The 27,856-nt window shown below is 39.8% G+C and overlaps 1 protein-coding gene across 1 annotated transcript; it reads left to right on the top strand.

Moving 5' to 3' along the window:
• The first annotated feature begins 365 nt into the window (after window positions 1–365).
• On the top strand, window positions 366–26,845 carry LOC126092239 (low-density lipoprotein receptor-like). Its single transcript, XM_049907744.1, has 5 exons — window positions 366–394; window positions 17,954–18,088; window positions 23,504–23,764; window positions 24,411–24,549; window positions 26,319–26,845. Exons 1-5 carry the CDS (start codon window positions 371–373, stop codon window positions 26,465–26,467), a joined length of 708 nt encoding a protein of 235 aa, XP_049763701.1. The 5' UTR covers window positions 366–370; the 3' UTR covers window positions 26,468–26,845.
• Window positions 26,846–27,856: the final 1,011 nt, after the last annotated feature.

Genomic DNA, 27,856 nt, shown 5'->3' with positions numbered 1-27,856 from the left:
ACAGGTGATTTCAGTCTATGCTAGCCATTGAACCAAAATCGTGTGCATTTCTGGCATACTTATTTGTATGCATTATCTGATATTGAGACTACAATTTCTATATATTTTATTCTGCAACCCAGTTTACTGATAAATGTAATTAAATAGTTATACATACTTAAAGGAACATTCAATGAGATTAATTAGGAACATATACACTGAAATAAACTAGTTTGTAATACAAGTAATAATTTGATTGTTATATTTCTGAACTTACCTTTCAGCTGTTGTGTGTGAAGGGGAACATTTATTTCCATGTGGAAATGGAAACTGTATTAGTACTGATTTGAAGTGCAATGGAGAAGATAACTGTGGTGACCATTCAGATGAAATGGGATGTGGACCACCAGTTGATGTGAGTACCACTTACTGTGATGTAATTATAGCAGTGGAGTAGTAGTAGTAGTAGTAGTAGTAGTAGTAGTAGTTTCAGATGTTATTGAAAATTAGCAAGAATTAAGTCAGTTGGAACTGCCTTAGCACATGCTTACTGTCACTGGTGTTGATGCCTTAGAAATTAATATGAGGCCATACAAATGCAATGCAAAACGGATGTGAAGATTTGGTATGGCTGTAATTTAGCTGAATCTGTCATTTAGGCATATTTTTCCTTCTGCACCAGGCTATAAGTTATGCCATCTACATCTTCCTTGCTTTGCATGGGCTTTATAGAATATGAAAATATATGATGATCAAAAGTCTAAACATGATTGATTTTAAGAATTTATGGTTATTGTTTTACTAAAAGCTGATTTACAAGTGAAGAAAATATTTGCATAATGTTAAAAAGCCTTTGAAAATGGTTAGGAAAAATGTTTGTGGATTTTAAGGTGTTGTTTGTCATCTAATTACTTCACCACATCAAATGATGTTTCGTGTTTGACTTTGTGCATGTTGCATGGCAATTTATTGTTTGTCCTCAGATTTATTGTGTGTATTGTTTTCAGTATTTTGGAGGTATTCTTAACTATTTTTGTATTGTCATAAATATTTTTGTGCATGAAGCATGGAATTGAGATGTGTGCAGGAGTTTTACTGTCATTAGACACTCAGTAGTAACAAACTCTTCAACTCTAGTGACTGTGGGTTTGCCTTTGAATCTAGTGAATGTGCATTGATTTCGTTTTCCTCCCATCTTGAGTGAAATTCATAGCAGGTCTTGTAATCAATACTGTTTATCTGTTATGGATGTCAGATGATGGAACTTGACCAAATGATTCCAAATTAGTATACTATAGCTTCATGTCTAGTCTTATATATACAACAATAATTTGAACACTTGAAGCCTTATTGTGAGAAATACATACTACTTAAACACTATTAATGAAATACTGCTCAGAATACATACTGTTGTGTTCAGAATTACTTGTAAAGCTGATAGAGGTGAATTACATTTAACTGAATAAAAATTCATTCAAGAATAATAATATATATCCTTAATATGCATAGAATAGCTACCAGAGCAAGACCAAAATTTACTTTTGAAAATAAATCAGAATGAGGTCTGGTGTATTATCATCAACTATCCTGTGTTCAGAGGATGTAGGGAATATTTTTTAAGGATGTTGTATGTATCTACCTCCTCCTTCTCCATACCACACAGAGGTTCCCTTGCAACCATAGAGGAACAGCACTCCAGAAGGAAAGATGGTAGAGATAATGTATTAAGGAGTCTGGGGATTGTTACTGCAATGAAATATTCTATATATAGTGTTAATTGTTACTCCTTCAGTGTGAGTTTTCATGAACAGCTACACTTTGCTAGTTAAACAATACTAATAAGTAATAAAACATATTAGCTGAACTGGAAGGCCTTTGCCTACAAGTGCTTTAAATTCAGATTAAATTCTTTCTCTTGTTCACAATGTTCATAGGCCAAAAATGTCTATTACAGAAAATATTCCACCAATTGTTCACTCTAATGAGAGTTATGTGGGTGACGGGAGTGACTGTCTTGTTAGAAGTCGAATAGCCTCAATCGGTAATGACAGCTTTTGCAGCACAGCCAACCTAGTCAACCATGGCAGTGTGTTTCAAGTAGCTATATACTCATAAACAGTAGCAGCCGTAAGACACAGTTAGAGGTCACAGCAACCTCATATGTAACTTAATTTGAAATTGTTTAAATTTGTTGATATGTTCAGTGCAAATACTCTTTACACACAGTATTGAAACCTAAGGTTGTTGCTGACCATACGCACATGAATATTTGCCTGAAGCCATGCGCCTTCCATTGACTTTCATCAATAAATAAATAAAAACAGCTACTCCTGTCAGCCACAATGCCGTAACTCTTCATAGAGAGAACAATTAGTAAAATACAGAGGTTTTGGTCTTACATAAAATCAGTAAGGAGTTAAAAATTCTCTGTTCATTCACTCAGTGACCATAATGGCACTGTCATGGAAGATGACAGAGAGCAGGCTGAAATATTGAATTCAGTCTTCTGAAATTGTTTTGCCACGGAAGATTGTAACACGATCCCTCCTTTCTATCAGTGTATGAACGTTGAAATGGTAAATACAAAGGTAACTGATCACAGATTAGAAAAGCAACTACAACTGCTTAATATTGTAAAGGCATTAGAACCACATGAGATATCTGTAAGATTCTACACAGATCATGCAAGAGAACTTGCTCCCCTACAATCAGCAGTTTATCGTAGATTGCTGGAGCAAAGTGCATGTCATTGCCATTTTCAAGAAGGGTCATAGGACAGATGCACATAATTATAGCCCTACATCATTGCTGCCAGTTTGTTGTAGAATTATGGAACACATTTTGTGCTCATGTATTGTGGTGTTTTTGGAGAGTAATAAATCTCCTGTATAAAAATCTACATGGTTTCCACAAACAAACATCTTGCAATACTCAACTTGCTCTGTTTGTGCTCGAGATCCGTAGCATTGTAGAGAGTGGTGCTCAGTTTGATGTCATCAATGTTCTTGACTTCAGGATGATATTTAACACCATCCCATACTGGCATTTAGGGAAAGAAAGTACGGGCTCACTGAGATTTTCTTATGCACAGTATTCAACATATTGCTGTTAATGGAACCAAATCAACAGATGTAAAGGTACTTTCTGGAGTACCCCACAGAAGCATGGTGGGACTATTTCTGTTTACAATGTATATAAATAATCTAGTAGAAAGTGTTGGAAGCTCTTTAAGACTGTTTACAGATGATATGATTCTCTATAAGAAAGTAGCAACACCAGAAGACAGTATTGATTTGCGGAATGACTTTCAGATAACTGCAGGCTCTGGCAGTTGACCCTCAACATAAATAAATGTAACACTGTGCATAATTTAGAAAACAAATCCACTATTGCACAACTACACTATTGATGACAAATTGCTAGACACTGTTGCTGTTGTTGTAGTCTTCAGTCTGAAGATTCTTTTGCTGCAGCTTTCCGTGCTGCTCTATCCTGTGTGAGCCTCTTCAACTCCAAATAACTACTGCCACCTACATCTTTCTGAATCTCCTTACTGTATTCATCTCTTGGTCTCGCTCTATTATTTTTACCCCCCGCACTTCCCTCCAGTACCAAATTGGTGATCCCTTGATGTCTCATAATGTGTCCTGTCAACGAATCCCTTCTTTTGGTCAAGTTGTGCCACAAAATTTCTTGTCTCACCAGTTCTATTCAGTACTTTCTCATTAGTTATGTGATTGACACATTTAATCTTCAGCATTCTTCTGTAGCATCACATTTCAAAAGCTTCTATTATATTTTTATCTAAACTGTTTATAGTCCATGTTTCACTTCCATACATGGTTACACTCCAAAACCATCAGAAAAAAACTGCCTAACATTTAAATCTAGATTTTATGTTAACAAGTTCCTCTTCTTCAGGAAAGCCTTTCTTGCCATTACCAGTCTACATTTTCTATCCTCTCTACTTTGGCCATCATCAGTTATTTTGCTGCCCACATAGCGAAACTCTGCAACTGCTTTAAGTGTCTCATTTCCGAATATGATTCCCTTAGCAGCACATAATTTAATTCCACTACATTCCATCATCCTTGTTGATGTTCATTTTGTATACTCCTTTAAAGACACTGCCAAATCGATTCAACTGTTCTTCAAAGTCCTTTGCTGTCTCTGACAGAATTTCAATGTCACTGGCAAACCTAATGTTTTTGTTTCTGCTCCCTGAACTTACATTCTTATTCCAAATTTTTCTTTGCTTTCTTTTACTGTTGTTCAGTGTACACACCGAATAACATCAGGGATAGGCTATAACCCTGCCTCACTCCCTTTTTCAACCTCTGCCTCCCTTTTATGCGCCCTCAAGTCTTATAACTGCTGTCTGGTTTCTGTATTCCCTGATATTCCCTGTATTATACCCCTGATTTTTCAAGAGTCAGTCAGCATTGTCAAAAGATTTCTCTTAAGTCTGCAAATGCTGTAAATGTTTGAGGGCTATTCAGAAAGTAGGGAACGTTTTGGCATAGGGAATGTTTTGACATAGGGAACGTTTTGGCATTTAAAAAAAACTACGTACAAGAAATTAATTTTCTACGTAGTCACCAAACACACTGAGGCATAGCGGTGGACAAGCTTTGAAAGACATTCATCGTAAAATTCTACTGCCTGAGGCTTCAGCCCGTGAGTCACGCCCGCCTGGAGTTCTGCGTCGTCATCAAAGTGCTGCATTGCAAGCCAGTTCTCCATCTTGGGAAACAAATTGAAGTCGTTTGGTGCAAGATCGGGGCTGTAGGGCAGATGAGGGAAAATTCCCCATTTGAATGAATCTAGGAGTTCTTAAGTGCCGTTTCCTGTGTGAGGTCAGGCATTGTTGTGCAAAAACAAAATTTTGGACGTCAGATTTCCTCGGTGTTTGTTTTGAACTGCTCTTCTAAGGCTGTGCAAAGTTTGACAGTACCGGCCAGAATTTATGGTTGCTCCACGAGCGAGAAAATCAATAAGAAGCACACATTGCCTATCCCAAAACACTGTTGCCATCAACTTCTTGCTGACAAGGTTTGCAAACATTTTCTTGGTTTTTTTTTGGGGGGGGGGGGGGGGGGAGGGGGGGGACACCTGGTGTGCCCCCACTCCATGCACTGTAATTTTGTCTCACAATTGACGTGTTTCACCCAAGTCTCGTCACTGGTTATGATTCAGCTCAGTAATGAATCACATGTCAACGTTGTCCCCACTCACTGTTGTTTATGGAGCTCTGTAAGCATTTTGGGCACTCATCGTGCACAACATTTGTGGTAGCCCAGCTTTTGAGTGACAATTTCAAACAAAGAGGTCAATGACACTTGTGGAAAAGAAAGCAAAATCAACATTATTGTGAAGCGACAGTTTTCGCGAATCGTTTCATCAACTTTAACAACAATATTGTCAGTCACAGTGCTCGGGCGTCCACTCTTCTCTTCATCATGAACATTGGTTCGGCCATTTTCAAACCGAATGCACCATTTCCAGATGGAAAATTCACTCATTACATTGTTTCCGTACTCTTTGCACAGTTCACGATAAATTTCTATGGGTTTTAGGTTTTTTGCCAACAAAACCCATATCACAGACTGCACCTCACAACTGGCGGGATTTTCGATTGCAGCACACATATCAAATTCGAATATCGAAACAACCAGAGGCATAGAGATGTCCCCGCTGTCACGGATGGATGCCAACTGAGCTGCTGACCACGTACATACCAAAATATATGCGATCGGCATGTGCCTAGCGGCGTCAGATGGAAACGTTCCCTACTTTCTGAATAGCCCTCATAAGTTGGTTTTCCTTAAACTATCTTCTAACGTAAGTTGTAGCATCAGTATTGCCTCATGTGTTTCTACATTTCCCTGGAATCCAAACTTATCTTCCCCAAGGCTGGATTCTATCAGTTTTGCCATTCTTCTGTAAAGAATTCATTTTAGTATTTTGCAACAATGACATATTAAACTGATAGCAGTAATTTTCAGACTTGTCAGTAACTACTTTCTTTGTAGTTGGAATTACTACATCCTCCGTGAAGTCTGAGGGTATTTCACCTGTCTCATACATCTTGCACACCAGATGGAAGAGTTTTGTTGTAGTAGGCTTTCCCAAGGCTATCAGTAGTTCAACTTAGAGCTTTCAGGGCTTTGTCAAATTCTACTCGCAGTGTCGTATCTCCCATCTCATCTTCCTTACATCAACTTCCCTTTCTATAATATTGCCTTCAAGTTCATCTCCTTTGTATAGGTACTCTGTATATTCCTTCCACCTTTCAGCTTTCCCTTCTTTGCTTAGGACTGGTTGACCGTCTTAGCTGCTGATATTCATACAGCTGCCTCTCCTTTCCCCAAAAGCCTCTCTAATTTTCCTGTAGGTGGTATCTGTCTTTTCTCCTAGTGAAATATGCTTCTGAATCATTACATTTGTCCTCTAACCATTCATGCTTAGCAATTTTGCACCTCCTGTCAATCTCATTTTTTAAACATTTGTATTCCTTTTTGCCTGCTTCATTTGCCGCATTTTTAAATTTCCGCCTTTCATAAATTAAATTCAGCATCTCCTGTATTATCCAGAGATTTCCACTAGGCATGGTCTTTGTACCTATTTCATCCCCTTCATTATTTCCATCTCTTAAAGCTCAACATATCCAGGTCCCATCTCCTCAATGTCCTACCTTTTTCCAGTTTATTCAGTTTTAATTAACAGTTCATAACCAATAAATTGTGGTCAGAGTCCACATCAACACTTGGAAATGCCTTACAATTTAAAATCTGGTTCCTAAATCTCTGTCTAACCATTATTTAATCAATCTGAAACCTTCTGGTGTCTCCAGGTCTCTTCCACGTGTACAACCTTCTTTTATGAATCTTAAACCAAGTGTTAATGATGATTAAATTATGCTCTGTGCAAAATTCTACCAGGCAGCTTCCACTTTCATTCCTTTCCCCCAGGCCATATTCACCTTCTATTTTTCCTTCTCTTCCTTTTCCTACTGTCAAATTCCAGCCCCCATAACAATTGAATTTTCATCTCCTTTATCTATCTGAATAATCTCTTTTATCTCATCAAACATTTCTTCAATCTCTTCATCTGCAGAGCTAGTTGGCATGTAAACTTGTACTGCTGTGGTAGGGAAGAGCTTCATGTCTATCTTGGCTACAATAGTACATTCACTAAACTATTCATAGTAGCTTCTTACTCATTATTAAACCCACTCCTGCAATACGCCTACAGGATGACTATGTTTGTTGTTGTGGTCTTCAGTCCTGAGACTGGTTTGATGCAGCTCTCCATGCTACTCTATCCTGTGCAAGCTTCTTCATCTCCCAGTGCCTACTGCAACCTACATCCTTCTGAATCTGCTTAGCGTATTCATCTCTTGGTCTTCCTCTATGATTTTTACCCTCCACGCTGCCTTCCAATACTAAATTGGTGATCCCTTGATGCCTCAGAACATGTCCTACCAACCGATCCCTTCTTCTGATCAAGTTGTGCCACAAACTTCTCTTCTCCCCAATCCTATTCAATACTTCCTCATTAGTTATGTGATCTACCCATCTAATCTTCAGCATTCTTCTGTAGCACCACATTTCGAAAGGTTCTATTCTCTTCTTGTCCAAACTATTTATCGTCCATTTTTCACTTCCATACATGGCTACACTCCATACAAATACTTCCGGAAATGACTTCCTGACGCTTAAATCTATACTTGATGTTAACAAATTTCTCTTCTTCAGAAACGCTTTCCTTGCCATTGCCAGTCTACATTTTATATCCTCTCTACTTCGACCATCATCAGTTATTTTGCTCCCCAAATAGCAAAACTCCTTTACTACTTTAAGTGTCTAATTTCCTAATCTAATTCCCTCAGCATCACTCGACTTAATTTGACTACATTCCATTATCCTTGTTTTGCTTTTGTTGATGTTCATCTTATATCCTCCTTTCAAGACACTATCCATTCTGTTCAACTGTTCTTCCACGTCCTTTGCTGTCTCTGACAGAATTACGATGTCATCAGCGAACCTCAAAGTTTTTATTTCTTCTCCATAGATTTTAATACCTACTCCAAATTTTTCTTTTGTTTCCTTCACTGCTTGCTCAATATACATATTGAATAACATTGGGGAGAGACTACAACCCTGTCTCACTCCCTTCCCAACCACTGCTTCCCTTTCACGTCCCTCGACTCTTATAACTTCCATCTGGTTTCTGTACAAAATGTAAATAGCCTTTCGCTCCCTGTATTTTACCCCTGCCACCTTCAGAATTTGAAAGAGAGTATTCCAGTCAACATTGTCAAAAGCTTTCACTAAGTCTAAAATGCTAGAAACATAGGTTTGCCTTTCCTTAATCTATTTTCTAAGATAAGTCATAGTGTTAGTATTGCCTCACGTGTTCCAACATTTCTACCGAATCCAAACTGGTCTTCCCCGAGGTCGGCTTCTACTAGTTTTTCCATTCGTCTGTAAAGAATTCGCATTAGTATTTTCAGCTGTGACTTATTAAACTGATAGTTCGGTAATTTTCACATCTGTCAACACCTGCTTTCTTTGGGATTGGAATTATTATATTCTTCTTGAAGTCTGAGGGTATTTCGCCTGTTTCATACATCTTTCTCACCAGATGGTAGAGTTTTGTCAGGACTGGCTCTCCCAAGGCCATCAGTAGTTCCAATGGAATGTTATCTACTCCGGGGGCCTTGTTTCAACTCAGGTCTTTCAGTGCTCTGTCAAACTCTTCACGCAGTATTGTGTCTCCCATTTCATCTTCATCTACATCCTCTTCCATTTCCATAATATGCTAGTCAAGTACATCACCCTTGTATAGACCCTCTATATACTCCTTCCACCTTTCTGCTTTCCCTTCTTTGGTTAGAACTGGGTTTCTATCTGAGCTCTTGATGTTCATGCAAGTGGTTCTCTTATCTCCAAAGGTCTCTTTAATTTTCCTGTAGGCCGTATCTATCTTACCCCTAGTGAGATACGCCTCTACATCCTTACATTTGTCCTCTAGCCATCCCTGCTTAGCCATTTTGCACTTCCTGTCGATCTCATTTTTGAGACGTTTGTATTCCTTTTTGCCTGCTTCATTTACTGCATTTTTTTATTTTGTCCTTTCATCAATTAAATTCAATATTTCTTCTGTTACCCAAGGATTTCTACTAGCCTCCGTCTTTTTACCTACTTGATCCACTGCTGCCTTCACTATTTCATTGCTCAAAGCTACCCATTCTTCTTCTACTGTATTTCTTTCCCCCATTCCTGTCAATTGCTTCCTTATGCTCTCCCTGAAACTCTGTACAACCTCTGGTTCTTTTAGTTTATCCAGGTCCCATCTCCTTAAATTCCCACCTTTTTGCAGTTTCTTCAGTTTTAATCTACAGGTCATAACCAATAGATTGTGGTCAGAGTCCACATCTGCCCCTGGAAATGTCTTAAAATTTAAAACCTGGTTTTTAAATCTCTGTCTTATCATTATATAATCTATCTGAAACCTGTAAGTATCTCCAGGCTTCTTCCATGTATACAGCCTTCTTTTATGATTCTTGAACCAAGTGTTAGCTATGATTAAGTTGTGCTCTGTGCAAAATTCTACCAGGCGGCTTCCTCTTTCATTTCTTAGCCCCAGTCCATATTCACCTACTACGTTTCCTTCTCTCCCTTTTCCTACTACTGAATTCCAGTCACCCATGATTATTAAATTTTTGTCACCCTTCACTATCTGAATAATTTCTTTTATTTCATCATACGTTTCTTTAATTTCTTCATCATCTGCAGAGCTAGTCGGCATATAATCTTGTACTACTGTCGTAGACGTGGGCTATGTATCTATCTTGGCCACAATAATGCGTTCATTAAGCTGTTTGTAGTAGCTTACCCGCATTCCTGTTTTCCTATTCATTATTAAACCTACTCCTGCATTACCCCTATTTGATTTTGTGTTTATAACCCTGTAGTCACCTGACCAGAAGTCTTGTTTCTCCTGCCACCGAACTTCACTAATTCCCACTATATCTAACTTTAACCTATCTGTTTCCCTTTTTAAATTTTCTAACCTACCTACCCGATTAAGGGATCTGACATTCCACGCTCCGATCCGTAGAACGCCAGTTTTCTTTCTCCTGATAACGGCATCCTCTTGAGTAGTCCCCGCCCTGAGATCCAAATGGGGGACTATTTTACCTCCGGAATATTTTACCCAAGAGGATGCCATCATCATTTAATCATACAGTAAAGCTGCACGCCCTTGGGAAAAATTACGGCCATAGCTTCCCCTTGCTTTCAGCCGTTCGCAGCACCAGCACAGCAAGGCCGTTTTGGTTAGTGTTACAAGGCCAGATCAGTCAATCATCCAGACTGTTGCCCCTGCAACTACTGAAAAGGCTGCTGCCCCTCTTCAGGAACCACGCGTTTGTCTGGCCTCTCAACAGATACCCCTCCATTGTGGTTGTACCTGGGGTTATTGCTGTACACCTTGTCTTTAATATAGCCCCACAAAAAGGAGTCACATGTGTTCAGATCCAGAGAATATGGTGGTCAATCAGAGCCCATGCCAGTGGACTCTGGATACTCCAGAGCCAGAATGCGGTCCCCAAAGCACTCGTCCAGGACATCAAATGCTCTCCTGCTTTGATGGGGTTGAGCTCTGTCTTGCATGAACCACATCTTGTCGAAATCAGTGTCTCTTTCGATAAGGGGGATGAAATCATCTTCCAAAACTTTTATGTACCATTTGGTAGCCACCATGGCATCCAGGAGTATCACACAGATTATTCCACGACTGGACATTGCATGCTACACAGTCCTCCGATAAGGTTGAAGAGACTTCTTGATCGCAAAATGTGGCTTCTCAGTACCCCAGATGCGCCAGTTTTACTTATTGACAAAACCATCCAAATGAAAGTAGGCTTCATTGCTAAACCAAACCATATTGCCATCAAAGTTCTTTTTGCTTGATAGGTTCCCGGGATTTACGCCGGATCATATTGTAGAAACTACAATATGATCCGGCGTAAATCCCGGGAACCTATCAAGCAGATGCAGCGCCGGGAAAGCCTCAAACAGCACAAAGTTCTTTTTGCCAATTCTGTGGACGATAGTGTTGGTGAAATACAGCTACTGTTCCATGGCCCTGAGGCTTGATGGCTGATAGGTCTGACTTTTGTATAGGAAGAGATACTGGTTGATCCCCACCTGTTGTGCAGCTCATGTGATCGACTTCGTGGGGCTGGTTTGAAACACAGTGCTTTATCTTCTCAATGTTTTCAGGTGTTTTCACTCTTTTTTGCTGACCGACATTGCCAACACTGTCAGCATGAACACTACCCACTCTCTTAAACTTGCAAATCAAATTCGTGGTTGTTAGCACACTTTGACCAGTTGTCTTCAGCTTGATCTCGGTTGGAACTTCCTTTGAGCCACAGTTGGGCTCGAGTAATAGGCCTTCACAAGCGCTATATGCTCAGGCACCTGTACCGTGACATTTTCATGTGCAAATGGCCAACAACTACAAGGCCCGTACGCATGACCATACTAATTCACATTATGCCCCACGCCCAACCGTGCAGGTTGAACGTCCTAACGCAAACCATTCAGAAGCTACAATGATTTTATTTCGTATAGCCCAATAATTGTAACCTTGTATTTATAACCCTGTATTCACCTGACCAGAAGTTCTGTCCCTAATGCCACCAAACTTCAGTAATTCCCATTATATCTAACTTTAACCTATCCATTTCCCTTTTTAAATTTTCTAACCTTCCTGCCCCAATGAAGGGATCTTAACATTCCACGATCCGATCTGTAGAATGCCAGTCTTATCTCTCCTGATGACAACATCCTCCTGAGTAGTCCCTGCCTGAAGATTCGAATGGGGGACTATTTTACCTCTGAAATGTTTAACGCAAGAGGACGCCATCATCATTTAACCATACAGTAGTGCTGCATGTCCTCGGGAAAAATTGGGCTGTAGTTTCCCCTTGCTTTCTGCCGTTCTCAGTACCAGCACAGCAAGGCCGTTTTGGTTGATGTTAAAAAGCCAGATCAGTTAGTCATCCAGACTGTTGCCCTGCAACTAATGAAAAAGCTGCTGCCCTCTTCAGTAACCACATGTTTGTCTGACCTTTCAACAGATACCCCTACGCTGTGGTTGTACCTATGGTACAGCTATCTGTATTGCTGAGGCACACAAGCCACCCCACCAATGGCAAGGTCCATTGATCATGGAGGAGGGTTGGGGGGGGGGGGGGGGGGGGGGGGGGAGAAACAGTACATACCATAAGAAATCTAGGAGTAACTATCCAGATGTCCAGAGTGACCTTAAGTGGAATTATCATATTAAACAAATTGTAGGAAAAGCAGATGCCAGGCTAAGAATTGTAGAAAGAATCTTAAGGAAATGTAACTCACTCACAAGAGAAGTGTTTTACAAGGTGCTTGTTCGACCAGTTCTTGAGTACTGTTCATCAATTTGGGATCCTTACCAGATAGGACTGACAGAAGAGATAGAGAAGATCCAACTAAAAGTCACTAATTTCATCACAAGATCATGTAGTCTGTTCAAGAGCATTACAGTGATGTTCAACGAACTCCATTGGCAGATGCTACAAGAGAGGTGTTGTGCATCACAGAGCAGTTTACTATTGAAATTTCGATAGAGCACTTTGCAGGAAGAATCGGACATAATAGTACTTCCTCCTACATAACATGTAGTGTAATGATCACAATGAGAAAATTCAAGAAATTAGAGCTAATACAGAGGCTTACTGACAATTATTCTTCCCATATACCATTTGTGAGCAGAATAGAGAAGGGGGATCAGTTAGTGGTACCAAAAGTACCACCTGTCATAACTATTACATGGCTTGTGGAGTATGATGTGGATGTAGACATCTTCTGTGATGGAAATTTTTGGAATATGAAAATTGTGGGCAACAGAAAGACCTGAATCTGGAGCTGGTGGATGTAGACATTTTCTGTGATGGAAATTTTTGGCATATGAAAGTTGTGGGCAACAGAAAGATCTGAATCTGGAGCTAAATTTTTTGTAGGCAAAGGTCTTAAAGTTTAGATTATATGAGGGTAATCCCAAAAGTAAGGTCTCCTAATTTTTTATAAGTACATAGATCTGTTTATTCCTACAATGGTTTACATCAGTTTACAGCTTGAACATTTAGCTATTTTTCAACATAATCACCATTTCTGTCGATGCATTTTTGTAGACACTGTGGCAGTTTTTGTGAGCCCATGTCGTACCAGCTCGCTGCCATGCTGTTCAGAAAGTTATTAATCTCTTCTTTCACTTCATCAATGGAGCTGAATAGCTGGGACCACAGTTAATGCTGACAGGTACTGTGAGCCTCTGAAAAAACTCAAACGGGCAATTCAGAACTGGAGAAGAGGAATGTCGAGCAAAGCCATACACATTCTCCATGACAACGTTCGGCCACACATCACTCGGCAAACCGTTGCTCTCCTGCAACTGTTTCAGTGGAACATAAAACCGTTGCTCTCCTGCAACTGTTTCAGTGTAACATAATCACCCATCCATCCTATAGTCCTGACTTGGCGCTCAGTGACTATCACCTGTTCCCTAGGTTAAAAGAACATTTGGCCAGAAAGAGATTCACCTCTGACGACGAGGTGAAAGAAGAGTTTCATAACTTTCTGAACAGCATGGCAGCGAGCTGGTATTACACGGGCACACAAAGACTGCCACAGCATCGACAAAAATGGTGATTACAACAAATAGCTAAATGTTCAAGCTGTAAACTGATGTAAACCATTGTAGAAATAAACAGGTCTATGTACTTATAAAGAAATAGGAGACCTTACTTTTGGGATTACTCTTGTATTTTTTATTATTAGTGTTGTTGAACTAGCAAAGTATAGCTGTTCATCAAAACTCTCGTTGAAGGAGCTCAACTTCTCCATATTACAACACTCTTCAGATTTGCTTTTTTCATCATTTGATTCACTGCTTGAAAAATTCTTTTCCTTTCATCACAGAAAATGGGTCCTTTAAACAGTAATAGACTCTAAGAGGGTAACCTTCTACAAAGAAATGAATAAAAGGCCTTATTCAACTAACTTACACACAAAATTGTGTACCCCACTGCCTAGGTTGTAAGTATGTCAAGATAATATTGTTAATACAGGGTGTCTCAGAAAGAGGCCCGGGAGGGGTCTGTGAGTCGTGCGACGTGTTTGCTGCTGTCGCCACTGTATCTGCCAGTTGTCAGTGTGTAGTTCTCGGACACCGATACTTTGCATGTGCCCCCTACACTGTGCAACTAAGTGCACTGGAGTTTTCTTTAGAGTTTTTTTGTCAAGTTTAATCATTTCAGATATTATTGCTAGACATCATTATTGCAATTTTGCCCAGTCTGTGGCTTTCCCTGCCTGTATGTCACTGGGCTCAATCCTCAGACAGAAACACTGTGCATGTGTCTACCATACTATGTGACTGGGTGTTCAGGTGTTTTGTTTTAAGCTTCCTGTCAAGTTTCCATCGGTATGTCGTATGGTATACAGAATGATCAGTGAGTGTTTCTCGTGTCGAACTATGCAAAAACAGAATCGTATGTGGAATTTCGGCTCGAATTCGTATGAAAATTTCCCATTGTAAGTGGTCCCAGTGATTTGCCGATACACAGATTAGTGAAGAAATTTTGAGAAACTGGATCTGTGTTACACAAAGAAAGGCCTAAAGAACCTAGTGTTTTAACGAGAAATAAATTAGACGAGATAGGGGAGGCCTCAGAAAAAAGTTCGAGAAAATCTCTGCACCGTTTGGCACTTCAGCGTGGTGTGACAAGAGCAGCTGCTCGCAGAGCTGTGCACAGACTGGAGTTAAAACCGTACAAAATGACGGTAGTGCACCAACTGAAAAACTCAGATACTGTTGCTTGACGTCATTATTGCAACTGGCTGTTGGCTGTCACAGTCCATGCATGGGAGGGGGGTTGGTCTTGATAATTTTTTTTAAATGAAGCATGGCTGCATTTGTCAGGGTATGCAAATTCTCAGAAAAATCAATGTTAGAGCTCTGAAAATCCTCACGAATTACCTCAGCAACCTCTGCACGATGTGAAAATAGGAGTGTGGTGTGCAGTTATACTGGACCAATCTTTTTCCACAAAATAATAAATTCTGACACGTATGTGAACAATATACTGCATCCTTTTCATTTTAGAGCTAACACCTAACAAAAAGATATACGGTTATTTCGTGCAGGATAATGCAAGACCACACATCGCCAATGCTTTTATGACAGCAATACGAAGTGTTTTTGATGATAGGATAGTTTACTTGTTTCCTTGTTCTCCAGATCTAAATCCGTGCGATTTTTGTCCTTGGGGAATGTTAAAAGACAAGGTGTATGCAACCAATCCCCACACACTCTAAGAGATGGAAGATGGGGTTTGGCTTATATGTGACTGTAGGCTTTCCGAGTGTAAACTATTGGAGGTTTCTCAGGTCTCCAGCCAGGTGGTAGCGTCGATATCTTGCAATGTTTCGGGAAGTGTCGTACTACCCGTCTTCTGCCGAAGTGAACTGTATACTTCGCCAGAAGATGGGTAGTACGACACTTCCCGAAACGTCGTGAGATTCCGATGCTACGACCCAGCTGGAGACCCGAGAAACCTTCATCGAGGGGTTTGGCTTATCATTTCCCAGATTTTGGCAGCCAAAATTCGTTGCTTATTTGCTAATGCGTTCAGGAGATGTCAGGCAGCTATTACCACAGAGGGACATCATTTTGAACACCTACTGCAAATAAAGGTAAACTTAAGTTAATAAGATGGCAATGTTATTTATGCTTAACTAAGGGAAGCATGTGCACAGCTGACTACCAGCAGATAAGTGTCCGAGAGTCGGGCACGGTGGTGGCCGGTGGATGTGGTGGCAGAGGCCGGTGGCTGTGCTGCGTGACCCGCGGACCCGTCGAGGGTGTCTTTCGTGAGACACCTTGCTTGGCGTCTTATTGCAGAGCCTGTTGGGGTTCAGTTTAATAGAACTTGTGAAATTTTTCAACTTCATATGCTAATATTTGCAGTGAAAATTAAACAGTTACTACTTGCATTGGATTTTTTTTAATAATCAAAGAATTAGTCCCCCTTTCCCTTCTCAACCCCCTTTCCTTAAAATTCATTTGGATTCAATGAATTTTCTTACAGACTTTCATGGAGCTTGCAATATACAGTACATTAGAAAATGTTTGAACTCTGCAAATAAATAAAAAGAATGTTATGTTTTAGCCAACACTAGATTTCCAAGACATATTTGAATAATATTCTCAGAAGTACATACATAATTGGATGAATAACAGTATTAGGCTGTGTGTGCTATTTTAAGATTCCGGATCTTACCTCTGAGCTATAATGCCCTTTTAATAAATTTCACATATATTTAATTACAGTAAGGTGTCAGTAAGTTACACTGATTTATGTAGTTACACTGGTGAAAACAGACAGCACACTTGACCTCTTATTGAATATGTACTGGGATTATGGTGCAGCTAGTCCATAGCATCATATATGGAAAATGTATGTGATGTATGAAAATATAGTAAGGAAAGTTCTAGCTGGATACAAATAATTTGCATGTAAAGGAACCCACTCACAAAATAGCAGCATAATTGAGTCATACAGACATACCCACAAAAGAGAATGAAAATTTTGCTTGCTTTCAAAAGAAATCCTTTGATGAGATGAACCCGGAGTAATTTTCATTAAACTCTAATGTAAGCCTACACCATAGAGACAGTAGATATGCAGACCATTTGATTGGAGGCAGTAGATGTGCACACCTTTGTAACAATTGATGCTCAGTATATGAACAACTTGAGCATATTTATTTGAGGATCAATTGATGCTCACTGGATTTTGTTTACCTAAAGAAATTAGTTTCGGTATGTGTTGAAATGGTCTCCGGTTGTCTCTGAGCCATCATTACTTCTGATTCCATTCATTACAGAGAGATTCTGTTTCAATCATAGTATCAATGTTTAGAGTTTGTGAGTAGTAAGCACATCTTCTTCATTTCTTAAGGAGCATCAACAGGATGCTGTACATGTTCCATATATCAGATTCTTAGAAGTTTTTTATATGAATGTGCAATCAACAGGTAACAGGATGATGGCAGGCCATATACTCAAGGTAACTAAAGCATATTGGCAGAGTACCACTTAGACTAGGTTAGTTAATTCAAATCATAGTTGGAAAAGAAACTGTTGTTCCAAGAATTTTATGGCCAAGGGAGAAGAGTGTGTAGTGTGAAGTTCCTGATGGCCAGAATGCACACTTAGGTCCTGTGTTAAATCATCTTTCTAGTCTCTCATAAACGAGAAATTGTGACATTATTGGTGACTATCCTTCCTTTGGATCAAGACATTAAGTTCAGCAGCTTCCCTGATGTAGTTTGAGAGGTGTAAGCTTTGTTTCTCCCTCTTGCTTCTGTCTCACTGTCCTCAGCAACACAAGCACAAGATGGCGCCACACTTTACACATTCATTGCAATTACCTCAACTGAATAGTTCACTAAAGACAAAACTCTTAATCTACAAAGGATAAGAGTATGTATGTACAGAAAGAAAGACTAATAATTATGAGAATCACACTACCTGTAACGGTTCATTCACTTATTCATTGCGCTTTATAGACATCCATCAAGCAGAACTTTGAAGATGTAGAATGAGTCACTGTAGACAGCAATAAAATTCAAGCAGCTCATAGAACAATCAATATGATACAACTTTATATGTTGTTTACATGTCAAAAGTGATGAGTAGTACAATAATTTTGTCCAAGAATATTGGCATTATTTCAAAAATTGAAATAGATTTTTTTTTAATTTGTGATATAATCAAGTTGGGAATTCATGCGCTTGACTAGTTATGTGTGTGAAGGCATTGGTAGTTGCATGTGGTGGAGGGTGCATGTGTTGTACAGATGAACTGCACAGCTGAGGAGTTTGTGTGTCCTGATGGAACCTGCCTGTCACGTAGCCGTGTCTGTGATGGTGTCGTCAACTGTCTTGGGGGCAGCGACGAGAAGGGGCCTTGCCCTTCCTATGATTCTTCGGCGGTAAGTGCACTCTGTCCGCTCTGCTGAATCCTTATTTACTGAACTGGGGAGAGGTCTTATGTCTTTCTAGTGCAAATTATGTTATATCCACATTATTTGTGTTGATATTAAGTAATGTGAAATTTATTTCTAATTCCATTTTAAAGCTTTGTTATTTGTTTGCCAGCTTTCAGGAAAGTGTAGTCCTGCAACTGTAAAAGTGATATTCTAAAAGAGAAATATAAGTAATACCGTACATTTATCTTTAATGATGTCATGATCAATACCACATTACATCTCAGTCCTTCTGCTTTTCTTCATTTCATTCAGTTTCTGATTCCTCAGTAAAGACTGGAATTCTACATCTGCATCTACATCTACATGATTACTCTGCTATTTAAAATAAAGTGCCTGGCAGAGGGTTCAGTGGACCACCTTAAAGCTGTCTCTCTACCATTCCACTCTCGAACGTCACACGGGAAAAATGACCAGTTAAAGTTTCCTGTGCTAGCCCTGATTTCTCATATTTTATTGTCATGATCATTTCTCCTTATGTAGGTGGGTGCCAACAGAATGTTTTCACAATTGGAGGAGAAAACTGGTGATTGATATTTCATGAGAAGATCCCATTGCAACGAAAAACACCTTTGTTTTAATGATTGGCACTCCAATTCACGTATCATGTCTGTGGCACTATCTCCCCTATTTCACAATAATACAAAACGAGCCACCCTTGTTTGTACTTTTTCAATGTCATCCATCAGTCTCACCAGATGCGGATCCCACACCACAGAGCAGTACTCCAGAATAGTGTGGACAAGTGTGGTGTAAGCGGTCTCTTTAGCAGACCTGTTGCACCTTCTAAGTGTTCTGCCAATGAATCACAGTCTTTCGTTTGCTCTACCCACAACATTATCTATGTGATCATTCCAATTTAGGTTATTTGTAATTGTAATGCCTAAGTATTTAGTTGAATTTACAGCCTTCAGATTTTTATGACTTATCACATAATAGAAATTTAGTGGGTTTCTTTTAGTACTCATGTGAATAACTTCACACTTTTCTTTATTCAGCATCAATTGCCACTTATAGCACCATACAGATATCTTATCTAAATCATTTTGCAATTTGTTTTAGTTTGTTTTACAAGACAGTAAATGACAGCATCATCTGCAAACTTTCTAAGATGGCTATGAAGACTGTCTCCTATACTTTTAATATAGATCAAGAACAATAGAGGGCCTATAACACTTCCTTGGGGAACACCGGATATTACTTCTTTTCTGCTCGATGACTTTCCGTCTATTACTATGAACTGTGACCTTTCTGACAGGAAATCACGAATCCAGTTGCACAACTGAGGCGATATTCCATAGGCACACAGTTTGGTTAGAAGACTCTGAGGAATGGTGTGGAAAGCCTTGTGGAAATCTAAAAATATGGAATCAGTTCGACATGCCCTGTCGATAGCACCCATTACTTCACGAGTATAAAGAGCTAGTTGTGTTTTGCAAGAACGATATTTTCTGAATCCATGCTGATTATGTGTCAATAAATCATTTTCTTTGAGGTACTTGATAATGTTCGAACACAGTATATTTTCCAAAACCAGACTGCTAACCGACATTAGTGATATGGGTCTGTGCTTCAACAGATTACTCCTACGTCCTTTTTGGGTATTGGTGTGACTTGAGCAATTTTCCAGTCTTTAGGTACGGATCTTTCTGTGATTGAGCAGTTGTATATAATTGCTAAATATGGAGCAACTATATCAGCATACTCAGAGGAAGTGGACTGGTATACAATCTGGACCAGAAGCCTCGCCTTTATTAATTTCTGTAATAAATATCATTGTCATCATCATCATCCACAAAATAGTGAGGTTTGGTTTAGGTATCATTACTTGCTCCAACTAATCTGTCCCTCTCTTCTTAGGACACTCAACATTTTCCCTTGAGGTATATTTTCTGGAGTATGCTTTTTCAGTTCATTTCCATTTTCACTATTCCTTTTTCCGGTCCATGAGTTTGTAACTGGCAAAAGGTTGCTGGAGCTTCACCTCTGTGGCGTCAGTCCTCTTCAGTTGATTGGTGGTTATAGTCCAAGTCTCTGACCCATACATTAGAACTGGTTCCGCCGTCTCATAAAATTTTAATACTGTTTCCTAACTTTTTTGGGGAGAGTGTGATTTATAGCAGTAAATAGATTGAAAATATTCTGTATCACATCAGTTTAGTCTTTGTAAATCTGACAGAAAATTTGAATATGCTGTACTAATTTCCCATCTTTTCTCTCATTGAACATTTTGTATGTGAAAGGCAGTACACATTTTCAATTGTAACATTTCCCATAAGGGTGTAAATTACTCCACGATGAAAGCATTGGAAAATTACCATCATTATTACTTGTTTGCAAATGATATTAATTATGTACAAAGAATAGGTAAGCAAAGCCCATGTGCCTAGAACTGCAAACCCAATGTTTGAAACAAGCAGTAAAGACTCAACAACATGTTAATGTCTATTGTACAAAATGATCTGAAAAGTTCATGAGTTAACAAACAGAATACCTTTACTGACCTTCAAAGTAATCACCATTATCTACAACACACTTCTGACATTGGTTGTAAAGCTGTTGGAAACTGTCAGCAAGTGCTTTTTATGAACTCTCTCAAAGCACCGTGGTCATGCACTGTTGGACATATGTGTCATTACAGGGGATGCGACCTGGTGTTACCAATCCGATCAGGAGATCAAGTGACAGTCAGTGACATGTTGTTCATCGTCTTCCTCGGGTAGAAATTTGTGACGAGTCAAGCAATTGCTGTCAAAAAAGGCAATCAACATCATCTTAATCTTGAATTTTGTCAGCGGGTTTCTTTTTTTTCTTTTATGAGGTGAGGAACACCAAACCATTGACTGTCGCTTGGTCTCCAGATAATATTGATGGCACCAAGTCTCAACTGTAATGATGCAGATATCCAACAACATGTGACCACCTTGCTTCAAGCAGTGCCATGCTGACAGTTTCCAATAACTGTACAACTAGTGTTAAGAGGGTGTTGTAGCTAATTGTTATTACTTTGAAGGCCCGTAAAGGTATTTTGCTTGTAACTCTTGTTTTACACTCCTGGAAATTGAAATAAGAACACCGTGAATTCATTGTCCCAGGAAGGGGAAACTTTATTGACACATTCCTGGGATCAGATACATCACATGATCACACTGACAGAACCACAGGCACATAGACACAGGCAACAGAGCATGCACAATGTCGGCACTAGTACAGTGTATATCCACCTTTCGCAGCAATGCAGGCTGCTATTCTCCCATGGAGACGATCGTAGAGATGCTGGATGTAGTCCTGTGGAACGGCTTGCCATGCCATTTCCACCTGGCGCCTCAGTTAGACCAGCGTTCGTGCTGGACGTGCAGACCGCGTGAGACGACGCTTCATCCAGTCCCAAACATGCTCAATGGGGGACAGATCCGGAGATCTTGCTGGCCAGGGTAGTTGACTTACACCTTCTAGAGCACGTTGGGTGGCACGGGATACATGCGGACGTGCATTGTCCTGTTGGAACAGCAAGTTCCCTTGCCGGTCTAGGAATGGTAGAACGATGGGTTCGATGACGGTTTGGATGTATTGTGCACTATTCAGTGTCCCCTCGACGATCACCAGTGGTGTACGGCCAGTGTAGGAGATCGCTCCCCACACCATGATGCCGGGTGTTGGCCCTGTGTGCCTCGGTCGTATGCAGTCCTGATTGTGGCGCTCACCTGCACGGCGCCAAACACGCATACGACCATCATTGGCACCAAGGCAGAAGCGACTCTCATCGCTAAAGACGACACGTCTCCATTCGTCCCTCCATTCATGCCTGTCGCGACACCACTGGAGGCGGGCTGCACGATGTTGGGGCGTGAGCGAAAGACGGCCTAACGGTGTGCGGGACCGTAGCCCAGCTTCATGGAGACGGTTGCGAATGGTCCTCGCCGATACCCCAGGAGCAACAGTGTCCCTAATTTGCTGGGAAGTGGCGGTGCGGTCCCCTACGGCACTGCATAGGATCCTACGGTCTTGGCGTGCATCCGTGCGTCGCTGCGGTCCGGTCCCAGGTAGACGGGCACGTGCACCTTCCGCCAACCACTGGCGACAACATCGATGTACTGTGGAGACCTCACGCCCCATGTGTTGAGCAATTCGGCGGTACGTCCACCCGGCCTCCCGCATGCCCACTATACGCCCTCGCTCAAAGTCCGTCAACTGCACATACGGTTCACGTCCACGCTGTCGCGGCATGCTACCAGTGTTAAAGACTGCGATGGAGCTCCGTATGCCACGGCAAACTGGCTGACACTGACGGCGGCAGTGCACTAATGCTGCGCAGCTAGCGCCATTCGACGGCCAACACCGCGGTTCCTGGTGTGTCTGCTGTGCCGTGCGTGTGATCATTGCTTGTACAGCCCTCTCGCAGTGTCCGGAGCAAGTATGGTGGGTCTGACACACCGGTGTCAATGTGTTCTTTTTTCCATTTCCAGGAGTGTATTTATTTTCTGAGACCATGCATCAAACTGTTCTGATGCACCTTGTATAGCTCGCATAAGCTATGGTAATTACAAAGATTTGATAGCTGTAGTATTTGTTGCAACATTATGACAAGAAATAGGGTCTGCGCATTAAGTTTCCCTTCTAAATCACTAAAATAAGAAGTAGAGACATTATAAGTGAATTACTTTATTTGTGGACTTCTTCTGAATGAGCTATGGTAAGAAATAATATGGGAAGGGCCATGCTTTCCTCTGAATCTATTTGTATTACATTATAATCGCAGATCAAAAAGGTAATTGCTTCTATGCTTTCTTCTGTGAATGTGATATAGTTGGCTGCTCACATAAAGTGACCTGTTTGTCAGGTTGAAAGTGCAGTATTCCCAGCTACCTGGCCTTTATATGACTTTGTATATGAAATATTTGGCACTCCACTTGTAGAACTTGATGAGAGGATAGGTTTAATCCAAAGTGACATTATCAAAGAGATAATCATGTACAAGAAGTAATCCTTTGTACTCCCAGCATCATGAGAATAAGGTGCTTCACAACAAGGAATGAGAACGGTCTTTCCAGAACAACTACTTTTTATTATTGAAGAAGAGAATCTGGGACCAGATTACAGCAACCTGAGGGAACACTTGACAAAGCAGTGATGAATGGAAGAAGACTTGCAGTTATTTCAAGCTATCAGAATAGTGGTAACAATGCAATAGAAGCAGGGTCGTGGGTTCATTGTTTAGAATATTCCACTAGCATGTGTATGTCAATGCACTTACATAAGTTGTTAGTGATGTAGGCATGATAGTGTCATGCTTTGGATTGAACCTATACATCTGATGAACTTTATGGAGACTTGTAACAACTTGTTCATTTCTGTTCACAGGAAAGTACTGCATCATCAGAGACAGAGGTTTCAACCGCAGATGTGAAACCAGTGGACACACAAGATAACACTGGAAATGACATCCACATACCACCAGAAGTAAACAGCACAGTGGGTGCAAACAAAACTAGAGAACTGTATGACTGCAAAGACGATGAATTTCATTGTCATGATGGTTCCTGTGTTGACTGGAACCTTCTGTGTGACATGGTAGCCCATTGCCCAGATGGCAGTGATGAAGTCGAAGGCTGCCTCTTGAGGGTAATTGACATTGTATCTCTCTTGAGTATTGAATAATTAATAATTTTATGGAATAACTATTGCTAGACTTCACATTAAAATTTGGGTCTCAGATATGTTTCTTTCCCAACAGTTGAATATTTAACCCAAAATAAAACAACCAGTTTCTAGTGTAAAGCTTATTGTTGACATTAATTATCAGCATTCAACACTATCAAGTGATCAGTTATTTTTTTCTTGAGTAACACTGTGAATATTATGTAACTTAAAATTGGAAAGAGTGTAGGCAGTTCATGGCAGCTGGGACAATATTGCCAAGCATGGCAATGTCTGTATTTATAAAGTGACTGTCAACAACTCAGTGTCTCAACTATTCTATGAATTGCCTTAGCTCTCTCCATTATCTATAGTTCATCAAGGACTTTCCACTATCATATCTATAAGTAAGCATACGGAATTTAAAAATGTTAACAGTATAATTGAATGTTTCTCATAGTTTCTGAAGAGACATTTGATCAGAAAGGCTTCCTCAATTTCTGTAGTAATCTTCGCATCAAATCTTAGATAAGTAACATTGTTGGTCTGTTAAATCACAACTGCAGTTACTGTTAAGGTAAGGCTACAATAACAAAAGTCTAAACATTTTTGCTTGTGACTTGCCTTGCAGAAAGGTTGTGGTGATGCATTTCGTTGTGGTTCTGGCCATTGCCTGCCTAAGGAATGGGTCTGTGATGGCAATGTTGACTGTGTTGATGGATCTGATGAAGATGATTGCCATAAGATTCCTGAACCAGATGAGACCCAAGGTATGTCTTTGAAGTGATGGGTAATATACTGCAGTGTGGTTTTGTTTTATTCGTTAGTTCTTCAGCTTGTTTGATCCCCTATTCCAGTTCCTCCTGTCTTGTGCTAATCCATTGATGTTCATGTATGTGCTGTTTTGAACAATAAGTTTTAAATAATAAAAAATATTTCTAGGATAGTTTTACATACTTTTATGGGTCTCTATTAGCAGTACAAAAAATTTCACCTCCTGGCCACAAATCTGTCTCATAATTTTATACCTTATAATTCTGTTTCATTAGTGGCCCTCTTACTGCCAAATTAACTAATTTTGAATGCTCTTTGCGTATGTTCCCCATTCTTCTAACTTTTCCGTTAATACAATGAGGCATTTCCAAACACACTTCTTTCCTGACCTTTCCTTTCCAATATCTCTTCATTTTCTATTTTGCCTGCAAACATAAGTTTGTACATCTTTTGTAGCTCCACTATTATGAAAAGGAAAGTTGCTACTCATCATGCGGAGATGCTGAGTTGCAGATAGGCACATCAAAACGACTGTCACAGTATAAGCTTTCGGCCAACACAGCCTTTGTCAAAAGTAGACAACAGACACACACATGACTGCAGCCTCTCGTAGCTGAAGCCACACATATGCCACATGAGTGTGGCTTCAGCAGCCTGAGGCTGCAGTCACGCGTGTGAGTTGCATTTCTGTGTGTGTGTGTGTGTGTGTGTGTGTGTGTGTGTGTGTGTGTGTGTGTGTGTGTGTGTGTGTGTGTATTTATTTTCAACAAAGGCCTTGTTGGACAAAAGCTTATACTGTGACAGTTTTTTCAGCATCTCTGCTATATGGCGAGCATCTCCGCTATATGGCGAGGAGCAGCTTTTTCCACAGGCTTCCAGTTTATTTAACATTTGTTTTCCATGGTTCATGTTTCACTTCCGTAAAAGACTGTTTATTTCTCTCTTATTCTACTGTTTCTTCCTCAAGTTAGATATTTAGCAAGCTACTGTCTTGTAAACCACAGCATTGTCACAACTGAGAAGATGACGATGTTCTTTTTGTTTAAAAAATGTATATTCAACTGAAAAAAATATCTTATTGTCATATATAGGCAACAACAAAACTGAACTTCCTTTGTACTGCTCTTTATCTTTGTCATATTTTTTAATAAGTAATATGTCTATCTATGCAGTACTTCTTTCAAGTCCTCATTTTGTAGTCAGAATAGGTGTCATTTGAAAGCAGTACTATTAGCATCTGTTCCTTTTGTGATGAACCTTTTTCGTTTTCCCCCCGTAGATTATTTAGCATAATAGTCAGATAGCAGTGACAATAATCAGCAGTACTGCCTATTTTTTTTCTTAACATGAAATAGTCTTTCTTGGTTTTCCTACACTTACAAAAATACTTAAAGCAGAAGTCTTGTTATTACTCAAGATTCAGTGGTTCAGTTATTTACTTATAATCAATTTTTATAGGACTTCAGGACTGAAAGAAATCAGCACAAACAGCTTGAAAAGTCATTACAAACATTGAAATAAAATAAGTGTCTATGCCCGACAAAGAACTTTTCACCATGTTCTCATTTACAATGTATACTCCTCATAACCTCTCACAACTTTTGTTTATCATCACTGTCTCATCCAGCATATTTCACACTTTTAAATTTCAAGTTGTGTTTCTGAATATGAGGATAAATGAAAGTGATAACATTACAGTGAAAACACATATAATATATTTTTTATTCTATAACATTTTGATTAAGATCACATATGCTTTTAACAGACACACTAAGACGATCAAGAAAGGATGTTGGAATGGACCGTCTTATGGAAATACAGCTGGAAATTGCCAAACAGGAACGCTTCAATCAACAACATTTGTATCAACTCAAGGCAAGTAAAATAAATGTTGAAGTCATTATGTCTCAATAGTTCAGACAATATCTCACTCTTATGGCAAATTTAAACAATAATTTGAACATAACAGCACAAAGTCAAGTCTGAAATATAACACCCATGGGAAGAAGCTATTTCTCAGCTTACAGATTCAGTTGAAGCCAGTCACATCATTTTATAAATAAGGAGTTCCTCTCAAAGCAGAGTCAGAGAAACCTGTTGAGGACATGAAGAAATTGTATGGAGATGGAAAAGAAATAAAAATATCAGACTGAGAAAGTGCAAGAAAAGAAGTAGTGCAAATAAAAAGAGAACAGAAATGGCTTGATGAGAGAGCCCTGGTATGAGGCAGGATTAGTAATAAGAACATGTCAGATCAAAGCACGGTTTATAAAACAGGGTTGACAACGGCATGCAAAAGTGCATATGTGCTGCAAGCAAGCAGTCTGAGGCTCGGCCTGTCTCAGTATGATTCAACTTTGCTCACAACTGCTTGGTGCTGCTTAACATTTCATGTAGCAGTGCTATGTGACGCTGTTTCTTCTGGCATTTGACGTGGCATATTTTAGTCAGCATAATTGTCTGGTTGGGCAGAATCATGGTTTTATCCTTCACTGTTTGTATTCCATATAACGGGGTTTCACAGGTCCAGTGGCTGTTTGCACAAAAGGAGAAAGAAACAGTCTAGTGATCTACTGTCACAAGCAGTTAGAGCTAAATTTGCAGGCAAGGAGCATTTAATAAAATTAGTGGCAGAAATAGTAAATTTTCTTAAGTTCCATCAGTTGCAGCAGTTTTTGATGGAATTGAATGAAGAGTATGGAGACATTATACGTTACTGTGGAGTGAGACATTATATGTTACTGTGGAGTATGTTGGTTAAGTCAAAGGGTATTCCCGAAACAATTTTTCAAAGTAAGATCCACTATTGTATAATTTCTGAAGGAAAAACGAGAGCAAGAACGAAAATTAGAACATCTGAAATGGATTGCAAACTCACATTTTGTGTAAACTTTACTGCACACTGCCCAATGTAAGATGGTGGTAGGTGAATGCTGTTCTTGAACATGGAATCGGTTAGTTGACATTTATAAGCAGCTGTAAATCACACACTCTACTGTCAAATGATTGGAATCTGCTGTGTATTGATGTGTTAGAAGAGATACCAAAAGTCATGTACTGGTACCTTAGGTAGCAGAGTTACCTCTGTCCTGTGAATCCTGTCTCTTCTGCTAGAAGTACAGGATCTGTCATTACTCGTCCACTTGACTGTGAGTGGCATGTCAATGGTACATCAAGATGTCCTGTACAGGTTAGACAGGGACCAGGCAGGAATCGGGCCTTATACCGGTACCCCTAACCAACAAGTTTGAGGTGTTGTCTTCCACTAAAAGTGAAAGATAGCCAGTGGGACTCACTGAACAT

Source organism: Schistocerca cancellata, chromosome 7 (assembly GCF_023864275.1).
Source record: "Schistocerca cancellata isolate TAMUIC-IGC-003103 chromosome 7, iqSchCanc2.1, whole genome shotgun sequence".
Taxonomy (NCBI): Eukaryota; Metazoa; Arthropoda; class Insecta; order Orthoptera; family Acrididae; genus Schistocerca; species Schistocerca cancellata.
The sequence above is the reverse complement of the archived record's forward strand: the minus strand, read 5'-3'. Positions and strand labels throughout refer to the sequence as shown.

Excerpts from the sequence above, each read along its gene's own strand:
- LOC126092239 (XM_049907744.1), top strand. The coding sequence starts at position 371 with ATGGGATGTGGACCACCAGTTGAT. Across the intron at positions 18,089-23,503 it reads CTTCCTATGATTCTTCGGCG|GAAAGTACTGCATCATCAGA; the intron begins GTAAGTGCACTC and ends TTCTGTTCACAG. Across the intron at positions 23,765-24,410 it reads TCGAAGGCTGCCTCTTGAGG|AAAGGTTGTGGTGATGCATT; the intron begins GTAATTGACATT and ends CTTGCCTTGCAG.